At 60.3% G+C, this 14,551-nt stretch overlaps 1 protein-coding gene across 5 annotated transcripts; it reads left to right on the forward strand.

Annotated features, from left to right (window-relative positions):
- The first annotated feature begins 221 nt into the window (after nucleotides 1–221).
- Nucleotides 222–7,542, forward strand: LTO1 (LTO1 maturation factor of ABCE1). 5 transcript variants are annotated; one of them, XM_061161731.1, is made up of 6 exons: nucleotides 222–395; nucleotides 1,446–1,613; nucleotides 1,726–1,831; nucleotides 2,909–2,979; nucleotides 5,693–5,810; nucleotides 6,069–7,542. In XM_061161731.1, exons 1-6 carry the CDS (start codon nucleotides 346–348, stop codon nucleotides 6,135–6,137), a joined length of 582 nt encoding a protein of 193 aa, XP_061017714.1. In that variant the 5' UTR covers nucleotides 222–345; the 3' UTR covers nucleotides 6,138–7,542. The 5 variants fall into 5 exon arrangements, with proteins under 5 accessions (XP_061017714.1, XP_061017733.1, XP_061017723.1 ...); XM_061161750.1 differs by lacking the exon at nucleotides 5,693–5,810; XM_061161740.1 differs by lacking the exon at nucleotides 1,446–1,613.
- The last annotated feature ends 7,009 nt before the right edge of the window (nucleotides 7,543–14,551 follow it).

A 14,551-nucleotide genomic window follows, 5' to 3' on the forward strand; every position in this document is an offset into this window, starting at 1 on the left:
CGTAGACAGGTGGATGCTCCAGGCGGGGACCGATCGACTAGCTCGCGGCCCGAGCCGGGAGGCGGGTCAAGGGGCTTCGGGGCGGGGCCGCGTCCCCGCCTAGCCCCGCCCAGAGGCTCCGCCGCCGCCGCCGCCGCCGCCGCGCACGCGCCCTGGGCCCGCGCAGGCGCGTGCTGAACCCTTCGGCGTGCCGTCGTTACCCGGCCTGCCCCGCGCGGCTGTCCCCGGAAGTGAACTCGGCGTCGCGAGTGGCCGGGGTTTCCGCGCCACGCTGTGGTCTCGCGTGTCCGCGGCTCCATCGCGGGGCGGCGGAGCCCGACGGGCGGGGGCTGGTCGGCGGCCGCCATGGCTGGGGAGCAGGACATGTTAGACGCTGTCGTGATGGCAGATGAGAGGTGGGTGGGTCGGGGCCCCCCGCCCTGGCATGTTGGCTCTCAGCCTTGGGGTGCGGCCCTTGGGGAGCGCATTGGGGCCGCAGAGGCGGCCGGCCCGGGAGGGCCCAGGATGCTGTTACTTTACTCGTCGGCTTCTCGGGCGAGCGCCAGGCACCCAGCTGCTCCTCCGGACCCGCCTCCCTCCTCCGGGGCTGCCCCCATGCATCTGCTCGGCCTGGTGACTGCCTCCCTCCAGGGACGCCCTGTCCTCGGGTGGGGCGGACCTCTGCCATCTAGGCGCTGCCCACCTCTTGTTCCTCAGTGGTGGGGCAGACGGCCGCATTCACGGACAGGCTCATCAAGGTGTCAGGCGTCATCCTTTTCCCTCCTGAGCCCCTGGGCAGCGCCTCGGGGCTATGACAAGGAGCGGGGCTCTTGGCTGCTTTGATGGCTGTCTTCCAGTGCCCGGCCTGCTTGAGACATCGATAGACGACCGTGAGAAAGAGGGAGCAGTAAGCGATCAGTCGCTGACAGTTCATTTGGAACTTGCTGTGAGCTGCATGCTGAACTAAACGTTGTACCCCCCGTTATCTATTTTATCCCTACTTGTGAACTAGATCCCGTCTTTGAGATGGGGAGGCAAGGTCACTCCCAGGGCGGGAGCCAGGATAAGTGGGAGTGACACACTTGGCCTCACCGGGGGCTCCAGCCTGCCCCTTTCACTTTGGTGGCCTGTGGGTTGTGCTGGTGACAGTTCCACTGCCGGCCCCTGTAAGTCAGAGCCTTTATTCTCCCGCAGTCTCTGCAGTCATGGTACGCTTTGCAGTGCCCTGATGGCACTTCTCCCTGCTTGGCTCCTGAGGTGTGATGGAAAGCCTGGTGCAGACAACAGTTTCCCTTGTCTGTTTGTTTTGAAGCACTTGCCCAAACAGTCTAGCTTACAGACTTACGGAACTGGGTTTGCTGACTAAGTCGCTGGGGAGATTTCAAAAAGCAGATTCCTGAGCTTTACTGAATATGAGGGGCGAGGCTCCTGAATTTGTATCTTTGGGATTTTCTGTGTGTTTCCAGTATTCTGCCCAGTTTGGGAATCCCTGATTCAGCCCGGCTTCCTCATTGTAGAAGAGCTGAATCTGGCTTCAAGACATACAGCATCTTCAGAAGCAGAGGCTTCAGGAGGGAGCTGACACTGGACCTAGGTTTTGTGGCTCAGGCTCTCTTGTTTTCGTGTGATACCAGGTCTCGTCTTGCGGTCTGGGTCTAGGTCTGGGTCGTGGGGAGGAGAAGAGTTTTTCCAGGAAGAATCCTCTTTCTCCTGTATTTACTCAGCCTTGCTGCTTCTCCGTCACAGGTTTCACGGGGAAGGGTACCGGGAAGGCTATGAAGAAGGAAGCAGCCTGGGTATGATCGAAGGGAGACAGCACGGCACGCTCCATGGAGCTAAAGTCGGATCTGAAGTGAGTGGGACCCCCCCGCCCCCCACCCCCCCGCCACTTAGCAAGGAGTCCTGTTCTTTTACTGTTGACAGTTTACCTTGATGGTCGGTATGATCAAGCCACAGTTTCAGGCCTCTTAAAATGGCAGTAGGCTAGATAGACTGTTGATGGATTCATATTCCTAGGACAGAGCCTGCAGAGCATGTGGCTGTGTGACGATGATGCAGTCGGGTGGGCTGGAGAAAAAACAAGCCCCTCGTCACCTCAGTGGATGTCAGGCCTCCTGCAGAGAGTGAGCGCCCCGTGTTGTGTGACAGCGTGCCATTTGTATTTACATTGGAATTCCGTAAAATCCCTGATTTTCCTTTTCTCCTGCCTTTTGTCCTGGATAGGCCCTCACTTACAAGTAACTGGCCGTAAACAGCGAAGTCTGAGGCCATCGGAACTGTGTTAGGCATCTGTGGCTTCAAAACAAATCAGCACAAGCCACGTGGCTTTAAGACAACCAGTGTTGCTCATCCGACAGAGGTCCTGGGGGCCTGTGGTCCAGGAGCAGCCGAGCCAGCTGGTCTGGCTCAGGGCCCCTTGATGCTGGAGCTAAGAGTCAGCCAGGGCTGCCAGCCACTCGAAGGCTTGCCTGGGGCCAGAAGAGGTGCTTCTCAGATGGCCCGCTCCCTCGGCTGTCTTCAGCACGTGGACGTCTGCATAGGGCCGCCCTAGTGTCCTCCTGACTCTGTGTGGGTGGCCCAGGTGGGCAGGGCAGAGCTGACATTGCCTGTTAACACCTAAATCCAGAGGTCACATGCTGCCTCCTCTTCTGTGTTCTGCTCATCACGGCCACTCGATACAGTCGGGAGACCACGCAGGCACGAGTACCAGCGGAGCGGGGAGGTGGGGCCCAGCAGGCCACCTTGGAGGCCGTCTGTCCCGCTGATGACTTGACCTCTGACTTCCAGTTCCTGCTCCAGGACAGTATGAGAAGCAGCGCCCCTGTGCCCCCTCCTGCCCTCCGCCACCTTAGTTTTGAGAGCCTGATAATTAGATCAAATACAGCGCTTGGTTATTCATCACACTCTTCAATGTCTCGTCAATTCACAGATCGGGTGCTACCGAGGCTTCGCGTTGGCTTGGAGAGGCCTCCTGCACGGTTGCGCCACTGAGAGAGACAGGTAGAGCTGAGCCTGCTTCCTTCTTCAGCGTCAGGGCCGGACTTGCAGCTCCGTGGTGCACCCTGATCGTGGGTGGTTAGAGTCCCCGTCTCCTCGTCTGTAACACGGAGAAGATAATCGGGCTGAAGTAACCTCACGAGATTGTTACGAGGTTTACAGGAAATAGTACCTAGAATGTGCTGGGCCTGTTCTGGGTGTTGAACACCTACTCTTTTCCCAAGAGTCCTCTGATCTCCCCCGCCTTTTCCCTGGAGGCCTTCAAGCACTTGGTGACGTTCAGTGGCCCTGCCAGTCAAGGCGGGTTGGAAGCGATTTCATCGTCTCGTTTCCTTTGAGCTTCTGATAAACAGAGCACAGTAGTCTGGGTGTGGTCCAGGCTCAGAAACGGTGACTCCGTCGTCACCGGGACTTTTAATGTAGCCAGAAGGTCTAACGAGATGACCCAGTCCACGTGTTTTGCTGTGTCAGCCTGGAAGCACTAAGGAGCCGTTAGCTGTCCTCTGTAGCGTTTGTAGCCTTCTGAACCTGTTCTTACGGGGTGCCTCTTCCTGAACCCCCGGGACCGTGTCCCCCCCCTGCGGTCTTCACTCTTCACCCTTCCGTGCAAGGCTGTCCCGCTGCTCAGGGGAGTGGACGTGGGGCTTCGGTGGCTGCTCTGCATCATTCGGATGCCCGGTGGCTTTGCCTGGCCGGGGAGAGGCTCCAGGAGCGTGAGTGACAGAGCGCAGAAGCTGGCATTCCCCCGTCCCTGTGACTTGTTGTTTGGAATGTTTTGAATTTCTAGAACTTGTGCCACTGCCATATTCACGTGTCGGAGCAGGGATGCTCGAGACAGAGTCTGGGTGATCCTGGGGTCGCTGCTGTCTGAGCTGTCCCATCACTGAGCCAGTGGGAGCTGACCAGACTCGTCCGTCATGCAGGGCCACCTCGAGGGGGTTTTCCTCTAAAGACCCAGCGGGCCGGCGGGGTAGCCAGTGATCTGATTGGGACGGTGGGTGGAAGCCCTGGGGGCGGTCAGGGCTGAAGGTGCCTCTGCACTCCCGGTCCTGAAGGTGGGCAGGACGCGCCTGGAATGGAATTCCCCAGTAGCCCCCCCTCTCCCTGCGCTGGTGTCTGCGGCTCACGGAAGGCGTGAAGGTTCCTGTATCTGGGGGGTTGCCAACTCACACCCGGGGCAGGGGTCCCCCTGTCCTAGAGCCGTGCCCCCAGGCTCCATCAGAAGAGGGTTGGGTCAGGGCTGGTGGGAGCCCCACTGCCCCCACCCCACCAGCAGAGCCTAAACACGTTTATCTTAGAGGAGTGATTTTTGGATTTTCTGAGTCTCTACAGTTTTAAAAAAAACAATAGAAGGCGGACAGAGGTCCTTCCGCTGCTTTATGTTCCAAGTAATGATGTTAAAAGAGAAACGCTTGCCCTGGGTGTGCTCACTCGGTGAAGCCGGGGACTCTTCACCCCGGAGAAGGTGGTGGGAGCCTGTCTCAGCCTGCAGGATGGGGTATCCAGCGGGTGACCCTGGCTCTCTGACCCTCCCCGAGATGCCCCTGCCCTCCCGCGGGCCGGTGGAGCCCCGTTTTCCTTACTGGAGCCCTGAGTGGGCCACACCCCCGGGGCGTGCACCAGCCTTGACCATGCCCCGGGCTGAGTGCGTCTGGCGCAGCTGCGGTAACTGGCCGTCGGACGGGGCTGCTCACGGACTTGAGAGTGGGCGGTGGTCCCCACGTGTGGGCACGCACAGCCGTCCCCACGTGAGGGCACCTGCTTTCCGTCTACTGGCGACCGAGTGCCTCGGCGCTTTCCTTCGCTCGCTGTGATGCTACGCGGTTGTGTTTTCCCCGAGAGGCAGCTGTCGTAATTCTGTAAACTGGTTTAAGAGCAGCAAACATGAGCGGTCCTGGTCGCTTTGAAGGGCTGTCGCTTCATCCCAAGGATGAGTCCTTCGAGATTCCCTGGGAACAGATACTAGTATGCTCCTGACGCCCGGTGATCAGAGGTGGGCAGGGTCGCTTGCCCGTGACCCAGAAGGGCACCTGCCCTCTCCAGTGGGAGCCCCGGCCTCCAGGGTGTGGTGGAGACTGACGGTTACTCAGCGCTGTTCTGCGACAGGTCCTGGGCTTTCTCTGGATTACTGATCTTCCTGAGCCTGGGAGGTGGCCGTCAGGGCCCCATTTTACAGATGAGGATGCCAAGGCCCAGAGCTGTGAAGTCCCTGAGTTCCTTAGGGCAATCCTGCTCAAGGCTGAGCCCCTTGTCTTTCTGGGGAAGAGGGCTGAACTCAGATAGCAGACACTGTGGACGGAGCAGGCTTGGTGTTCACCTGCTGTTAACCTCCCTGAGGCCCTGAGTGTGAAGGTTCCAGATCCGAGAAACCCCCCAGATGGGAACAGGTGTGGCCATGCCCCGCGCTCTTTCCTTCTGGTCCTGTGCTCCAGGGTCAGGCCTGGGGACCGGTGGTCTCGGTGCTCGTTGCTTCGGCCCCTGGTCCAGGCCGCAGCTGGCCCAGTGAGGGCGGTTCTCACTTGATGTCGGGTGCAGGGGTGGGCGGGCGCCCGTTGCTAGGCGAGAGAAGGTTGTTCAGTGACGACTGAGTTAGCTGCCAGCTTCCGAACCCCGGCGTGCTCAGCACCACTGCCTTAAGGAGCGCGCCTGGCGCCTGGCTGCATAGGCCGAGCCTGCCGTGCCGGGGACTGAAGGTCTTTCTCTCTGTGTCTTACAGCAAAAAGATGAAGGTCTTAGAGGCATTGATTGGGATGATTCAGAAGTTCCCTTACGATGACCCTACTTACGATAGACTTCATGAAGACTTAGACAGAATTAGAGGGAAGTTTAAGCAGGTTTGTGTCCCATGTGTTTCTTGTTGATCGGGGTGCCTGTCTTAGACGTGGCTAGGTGCCCTGGGGGCCCCCCTTGCTAACGGTTTTGGGGCCACCCGTGCCGTGTCTTTGGTCCATAGAGCAAGTCCTCGTGTACCTCGATGTGAGGAAACCGGGTCCATCTGGGGAGCAGGCACGAGGACCCCGTGGAGGGTGGTGGCCTAGAGAGAGAAGTCTGCACTCATTTAAAAAGCCACCTTTTTCCTCTTGTGTTTCCAGTTTTGTTCATTACTGAACGTTCAGCCCGACTTTAAAGTCAGCACGGAAGGTTCTGGACTTTCATTCTGAGGACGACAGATGAACAGAGACAGGACATCAAGGAGCAGATGTTCCTGTGTTGAGTGTTGAAAAATGTGATTAAAGGCATTCAGTGAGGAGGATTCATCGTTCTGCAGGGTCGGTTCCAGTCTGGCCGGTGAAAGGGCCCCGTTCCCCGAGGTCCCCCTGTGTGGCCTCCGTCACCCACCCTCCAGGGGCCCCTCCACACAAGCCCATCCCTGGTCGGGTCCTGTCTGCCCCGCAGTCTGGGCGCGGCCCTGGCAGAGCCCTCGAAGGCTGCTCGTCTCCGCTCCAGGGTCCAGGCCTCCAGCTCATGGGTCCCCGCCACCTGGCAGGCCTGGCTGGATGCAGACCTGGCTCTGGATGGAAGAGACACCCCTGTTACTCCCCGGGCCTTGGTCAGTGCTCAGAGGGGCCGTTTTTTAAAAATGAGGAGACAGGGTTGGCCCGGCAGGAGTGACGGGTACTGTGGCGTGTACTGAGCCTCGAGATGCGCCAGCGCTTTGTGACCTGCTCCTGGTGTTTTATTTCACCCCTTCGGGAGCCCACGAGGCGGACGTTACGAATGGTTTATAGAGGAACCCGAGGCCTGAGAGACCGCCCCGTCCAAGGGCTGGGACTCCGGCCCTGGCGCTCACCAGTCTCCTGGTGCCCGGCCCAGGACACACGCCCGCACCCACAGGCCCGGGTCCCCGCCCGCAGTCCGCGCTGTGCTCATCGCCTCCTGTGCCCTGGACGTGGGCATCAGGCTGAGAGGAGAGGCCGGCCGCGTCCCCGGGGAGCCGGGACACCTCCGTGGATGCGGGCATCCGGCGGAGAGGAGGAGAGGCCGGCCCTGTCCCGGGGAGCCGGGACACCTCCGTGGATGCGGGCATCCGGCGGAGAGGAGGAGAGGCCGGCCCTGTCCCCAGAAGCAGGGACGTGCCCTTCCACGTCCCTGGGTGCGGGGAGGTACCCTGCCGTTAAGAACGGTCCCGGGGGAAGATCTGAAGGTCGCCGCTCCGCCTACAGACACCTTGGGGTCGCTGTGAGTCCGCTCTAGCTTTTACAATCCTCCCAGAGCATTTGGGTGCGCTCTGCTCCTCTGGCAGCTGCTGAGGGTCCCTGTGGGGCCTGGACATTCAGCTGGCTGGGCACCGAGGGAGGCACGTCTTCTCGAGGCTGGTGGACACACTGCGGCTCTGCCCGGGTCGCTGTCCGCGCGTCTGGCCGTGTGCTCCTGGCCTGCAGCCCCTTCTTAGCTCTGGGTGGGCTGGGCCTCAGCCCGCCGTTGTCACAGAGACAGACCACCAGCTCATCTCCGTCCAGCGGGGTGGAGGGGTCTGTTGTGTTCCTGGGCGGAATTTTGTGTTTCCTTGGATAATGTATTATTTTTATAATTAGAGAAAAATAAACAGCATATTTTAAAGCCAAAGGCTGGCTGGGACCTTTCTGATGTGACTTCTAGTGAATTCGTTCCTTCTTCCGTGGTATTTGGCGGGGAGGAACCAGGGTCGCACGGGGCAGCCCCCTCTTGGATTTGTGTCCGGCTTTAGTTAATCACATGGAGGTGGCTTCCGTGGGAGGGCGGTCTTGCTGCCGCCAGCCCCCAGCCCCTCGCACGCATCCCCGCTGCCCCCTTGCCCTCCCACCCCGTCTCGGCCTCTCCGTGGCCCCATGTCAGGCAGACCCACAGCAGCCCGTTCCTCTCCCCCATCCCAAGGGGCTTAGCTGCCTTGTCGCTGTCTTCAGGGCCCCTGGACCCTGTGCTCACCCTGTGGCTGCCCAGCTCTTTCCTCGAGAGCTGATACCCTGTGGCCGGGAACCCTCGGTCACCAGAAAGATGTCCTGGATTGCACAAACAGTCCCCGCCCCATTGCTCGCACTCTGACCCCACAATGCCGCCTCCAGCCACGGGGTCCAGAAAGCTTGCTCTTCTGGGTGATGAGATGGTGGAGGATGCTGGGGGGCTTTGGGGGAAGGTCACCTCACTCTTGAGGAGACAGGCTCTCTTTTGGAAGTTGTCCCATGGGGATGTGATAACAGAATTTTGACAGGCAGGTCCTGATGGGGCCACCCCTGTGCCTGGCAGGGCCGAGCCAGGAGGACCCTCTGATGTCGTCATGAGGAGCTGTGCCAACCAGCCCCCGAGGCGCCCCCTGGCCGACTTCGAGTTGCAGGAGCCTCATGCATGCCCTGGCTCCCGGCTTCCCGGGTGGCGCCAATGGTATAAAGAATCTGCCTGGCGATACAGGGGACGCAAGAGACGTGGGTTTGATCCCCGGGTTGGGAAGGTTCCCCTGGAGTAGGAAATGGCGCCCCGCCCCTGTCTTTCTTGCCTGGGAAATTCCAGGCCTCTGCAGTCGGGTTACCATGCCTTGCTCACCTGCCACATCCCGTCCCATCTCTTCCTGTTCACCTGACCCTTGAGTTTCACCAAGGGTTCACCCCCTCTCTGGGGGGCTCAGGTTTCCCAAGGCCTGCTCACCCTTCCCCCATCGGAAGTCCCCCAGCATGTTCTGTGCCACATTATCAGTCAGCCAGGACTGCCACAGCAGATGCCCCACACCGGGAGCCTTAAACAACAGGTATCTGCTGTCTCCCAGTCGAGGCTGGAATCCAAGACCCAGGTGTTGGCAGGGCTAGTCCGTCCTGAGGCCTCTCTCTGGGGCGTGCAGACGGCCGTCTCCCCCTCATGTGCTCACGTGGGCGTCCTGTGTTCTTAAGGACTGCAGCCCTGCTGGGTCCGGGTCTACCTTGATGACATCTTCAAAGTTCCCCTCTCCAGATGCAGTCACATTCTGAGGTCCTGGGGATCCATTCTCCACTATGAATGTTGGTAGGGGCATCATTCGGCCCATAAGATCCACCCCGTCTGGCTGCCTGGACAGACTTAACTTGGAAGAGAAGAACGCCATTCCACTTAAACGTTGAAGTTACTCCATCTGGTTTTTCTTGAACATTATAACTGGGAATAAGCAGACTAATCTACCTTCTAGCTGAACTTACCCTTTGGGGCTACACTCTCAGGCACCATGATGGCCGAAGGGTTTTACATCCACCCGAGGCGGGATTGCAGCCCGCCACACTTAGTTATTTCACCTTCAGCCCGTTGTGTTTCTCCACCCAGTGGTGAGGAGAGAATGGAGGGATCTGGGGGACGGATAAGAAGTCTCAACTTATCCGTGTGGCTGCCCAGGGCCGCCTTGACCTTCCTCAGGTTCCTGAAGCGTCCACAAAGCCTGCGAGGTGGGGCCACTGTCCCCCCCGGCCCCCACCCCCTGCAGATGGAGGCGCGGGGCACCCGGTTGAGCTGAGTGACGAACCCGACGGCTGCAGTAAGTGGCCGACCTCAGGCCTCACTGAGCACAGTGGGGATCAGGCGGTCTGCACGATCACTCTTAGCCAGAACAGGGCCTCATTTTCCTGATAACTCACGGCCTGTCTGTGTGACCAGTCTTGCATCTAGCTGATTGGGGTGGAGGCGGACGGATTTATGGGACGGGACCCGCCCTGGCTGTGGCCGTAGAGGTGGGAACGGAACGGACCAGCACCTGCGCCCAACCCTGTGAGCAGGGCTCATGGAAGTATGGGCGGGGAGCCTGGAAGTGTGTGTGGGGGGTGCTGTGTTCAGCTCTGCCTGGGGAATAAGGGAGTGGGAAGGAGGGCAGGAAGGCTTCCTGGAGGAGGTGACCTTGGCACGGCTCACTTTGGGAGCTTTCGTTTGAGCTCAGCACCCCGGAGAGTGTCTCTTCCACCCTACCCGGGGACACCCTGTAGTTTACAGAGGTCAAAAGCTGCAAGTTAACAGGCACGGTGGTCCCAACTCCACAGTTATTCCAGTCCTTAGTGAGTGAAGTGAGGAACTGGTCTGCAGCCCAGGAAACGAGTCCCCAAGTGAGTCTGATCAAGCAGAGAAAAGCGAGCGCTGTATTCAGTTCCCCCAGGACGTGAGCAGCGTGCAGATGCCGGGCCAGGACCCCAGGGTGACAGGGTCCTGTCCGCGCCACCAGGACTAAGGGCTCAGTGGGGACTTCACTGTTCCAAGAAGGACAGTCGCTTCTTGCCTGCAGCCCTGACGGTGACTGCACTCCTCACCTGACGTCCAGGCCCTGGCTGGTCTGTCCCTGGGGGTCCCCGTGATAAGATTGGCTGGGCTGTGGGTCACCGGGGTTGTAGTGACACCTGAACGTGATCCTGCCTCTGCTGACTAAAGAGTGGGATGGAGCGGGGAACCCCTCGCTCTGGTAAACAACCACCGAACTGAAGACTTGGTGGCAGATGTCTCCGCCCCTTCAGCCAGGATTTACTGAACTTCCGTTTTACTCCGTGGATATGAACCCCTGAGATCATGGGGTGCTCCATGAATGTGCTCCCTAGCTCTAAGAGCTCAAACACACCTGTTGGGTTGAGCTGTGTCCCCTAAAAGATACAAGAACATTCCAACCCCTGGCACCTGGGAATGGGACCTTCTTTGGAAATAGGTCAAAAACATGCAGAGCGTGGAGCAGTTAAGCTCTGAAAATGCCGGGAAGGCCACATCAGACAAACTCCAATGGTAAGGAACAGTTCTGGGCTCCTGGAACAAAGGGGCTGGCTCGATCCAGCAGCTTTCCTGGAGGCCCGGTCCCCCTCCTGCTCTCCTGCCTGACCAAGCTTGCGCTCAGGCTCCACTCTGTGGCTGAAGCTCCCCGGGGTGGCCCCCACGAGGCAGCGGAAGGGCCGTGCTGACCCCCGGAGCCATAAGGATCAGGGTGGAGGGCTCTCTTTGCCAGAAGCTCCAGAAAAATCTCTCCCCAGAGTCTCGCTGGCTGTTAAATTTCACATCTACCCTTGAACCTGCCACTCTTCCCAGGGGGCAGATGTGCCGTAGGCTCTGAGCCTCTCAGCACCTATCCTGGAGCCGGGGAGGGGGTCAGTCCCCCCAAAGCCACGGAGCTGAGAATGGTGCTTCCCTCTGAGCGAAATCTGGGGGCTGGCAACAGCAGGAGAGAGGCATGAAGACCAGGACCTGCCGGGGGAGGGTAATAAGCATGGCCTTGACCACCCTCGGGGACCAGTGGGGCCTCCTTGCTCAGCTGGACACTGCATGGGGTGACGGCAGTGGCCCTGGAGGGACGGGGACATTTACTGAGTGAGGCGCATGCAGCAGGTGTGTGCTCAGGGCCGCATGGACCTCGAGTCATCGGTCCCCCCATCACCCCTGGAGGCAGGCACTGAAGACAGCCCCGCTCGCTTCCCTGCTGGGCATGTCACAGACGTTAGCATGCGTTCCTGAAGCCTCCATGCCTATAGACAGGACTGTTGCCAGCTTTCTTTCTTTCTTTCTGTTTTTTTTTAAATTTAGGCTTTGCTGGATCTTCGTTGCCATGTATGGGCTTCTATTAATAGCTGTGTGTCGAGGGCTCAGCAGTTGCAGCACGCAGGTTTAGTTGCTACAAGGCATGTGGGCTCTTAGTTCCCCGATCAGGGTCGAACCCATGTGTCCTGCATTGGAAGGAAGATTCTTAACCACTGGACTACCAGGGAAGTCCCACGACAATCCCCATCTTCTGGGTAAGAAATCCAGGCCCAGAAGGAGAAGCCGCACAGCCTGGAAGCTGCAGAGCTGAGATCCACCTCCTGGATCTTTCCCTCTGAACGGGCTCGTGTGGCAGAGGCTGTGTCTTTCAAACAACCACTGACCACATCAGATGCCACTACTATGGATAGAATGCCTGGCCTCCATTCTCCAGGCCCACTGACCAAGATCCTACGCTGACCACAGGGACCGCTGACTAGAAGCCTTGGATGTGGGTGGACCTGACCCTGATCCCTGGGCCTCGGGCACATCAGCGCCCCGAGTGGATGCACTAAGTGTAGGGCAGTGGTTGTTCAGTCGTTCAGTCGTGTCCGACTCTGCGACCCCATGGACTGCAGCACGCCAGCCTTCCCTATTCTTCACCACCTCCCGGAGTTTGCCCAAACTCCTCGAGTCGGTGATGCCATCCATCCGTCTCATCCTCTGTCGTCCCCTTCTCCTCCTGCCTTCAATCTTCCCCAGCATCAGGGTCTTTTCCAATGAGTCGGCTCTTCCCATTAGGTGGCCAGAGTATTGGAGCTTCAGGTTCAGCAACAGTTCTTCCCATGAATATTCAGGGCTGATTTCCTTTAGGACTGGCCTTGGGTGAAAATACACAAATGAAGTCCTCGTGAATTTTCTTCAAGCGCATCTTTGAAGACCGTGTGTCCTCAGCAGGGCAGCCAGGCTGACTGATGGGGGAGAGGGGTGCGGTGCAGGCCCCAGGGACACAAACCCAGCCACTGGCCTGGCCCTGTCACTTCCCCGCTGTGTGGTCCTGGCTCAGTGACTTCACCTTTCTGGGCCTGTTTCCACACCTGCAGCAGAGGTCAGCTCAGTCCCGCCCTCACCCAGACCCAGGCCGGCTGTGCCCAGGGCTCCGTGCAGCAGGTTCGAGGGGCTGGATGGAGAACACAGCCTGTGAAGCCCCGAACGCCCACTGCCTGGCCTGGTCCTTTGTGGAAAGGCTGCCAACCCTTGACCTGGAAGATGGGGTAACTGTCCCTCCCAGAGCGAACGTGGGCTCCTCGGGGCCTATCCCCAGTATGCCCCCTGCCGGTCAGAAACCCCTGGGGGCTGTTTCAAGATTTAGGGAGAGGTGACATGTTTGACCCATAGCACGATATCTGGTCCCCAGGGCGTGACTGGTGAACCTGAGCTACTGTCCTCCCACGATGGGACCCGGAGGACCACCGCCTGGCGAGCTCCAGGATGTGGGCTGACCTTCCAGCTAGATGGTTCTTGCTCTGGAGGACTGCCCTGGGGAGGCCATCTCGGCTGCCGTTAGCTGCAGCTTGTAAGGACGAGCGGAGCTGCCCCGGCCGGCGGCAGCCCTTCAGTGAGAGCTCCCCGATGCCTCGTGTGCCCTGGGCTGGCGGCGACAATGCCCCCGGATGTGGGCCTCCAGCCCCTGTTGCCGAGCTGCCCGCCCACCGGCCGCGGCTATTGTCTCCTGGGCCCCGGTGTGGCTCAGGGCAGGGGCCAGCGGGCAGGGGGACTGTGGGAACGGATTAGAGGCCAGGGGCCGGCTTGCGTCCCCCCTGCACCAACTACTGATCAAAGGCATTCCTGGGATGACAGAGCCCTGTGCGCTGGGAGGCCAGCCCAGCGTGCGGGACACACACCCCACACAGGCGCCCCCCACCACCGCCCCCCGGAGCTGGGACTGGGTTCACGGTGGGACAGCCAACCCCTGCCACCTGCAGGGCCCAGCCTGGCTTCCAGGGGGACAGGCTCGGGGTGGGGGGGAGGTGGGAGCCTGACCCCCAGCCATGGTCACCCAGGGCCCCGACTGTGACCTCCTCTGCAAACATGCCTGCCCAGGGACCACCCCCCGCTCCCGGCCTTCGCACACAGGCCGTGTCCGGGGGCTTACTGAGCCTCCTCGGCAGGATCAGGAGCTGCGCAGCTCCAGGGGAGCCCCCAGCCCTGGATTCCTCACAACACAGGGGGCCTGCCCACCACACCCAGGTCCCGAAGGGCCTCTGCAGCTCCACGCGCCCCACTGTATGCAGGTCAGGGGTGCACCCCACCAGCCAGACCGCTGTCTTCCAGGGCTCACAGTCCAGAGCAGGGAAGCACCATGTGTGATGGTTCCTGGACCACCCAGAGTCGCCCGTCGGGGCCGGGTGGGGAATGCTCGCAGAGGGTCTTAGGTCAGCCTGGGGGAGGGCGGGGGGAGGGGACTCCAGGCACAAAACTGGAGGTGGTCTAGTCGTCTGGCGTGTCCTGCAGTCCTGAGGGCAGGAACTTCAGGGCTAGAGGGGGGTGACGCTGGGGGAGATGGGGGCGAGGCCCCGGAGTTGGGCCCAGGTCCCAGGACCACGGATGGAGCCGGAAGGAGCTAGAAGCCCCAGAGGGTGGAGGGGCCGCCTGAAGCAGGGAGACTGGCTGGGAGGCAGGGAGGCCCCAGGTGAGTGGCTGTGGGCCCAACTGAGACCAGGCTTCCGGAAGGGGGCGGTGGACTAACATTGGACAGCTTTGTCTCAGAAGCCCCTCCAAGGCCCGCGTTTGTTTCCATGACAGGCATGGGGCAGCCAGACCGCCAGGGGATGGGGCCTTCACTGCCGTCCCAGGCGGGGACCCCTCTGGGCCTGCAGCATAACTGAGGGGAGCCCACCCCGCTCCTCCTGGGGACTTCGCCGCTGGAAAGACGGGCCCCAGAGGACCCTCAGCCCAGACCCTGTGTGTGCTGGGGGTCACGCATCTCATCCACACCGGGGCCCCCGCTTTGCCTCCCCTCCTCTGCTCCGCACACAAGGGCCGCCTCCCCATCACACCCTCTTCCTTCCACTGTCCGACCTGTCAACCCACAAACACATCTTCCACTTGAAACCCTAGACTCCATCCAACAGCCCGCAGCCCCGGCCGCCCCGGCGTCCAC

This window comes from Dama dama, chromosome 2, assembly GCF_033118175.1.
Source record: "Dama dama isolate Ldn47 chromosome 2, ASM3311817v1, whole genome shotgun sequence".
Taxonomy (NCBI): domain Eukaryota; kingdom Metazoa; phylum Chordata; class Mammalia; order Artiodactyla; family Cervidae; genus Dama; species Dama dama.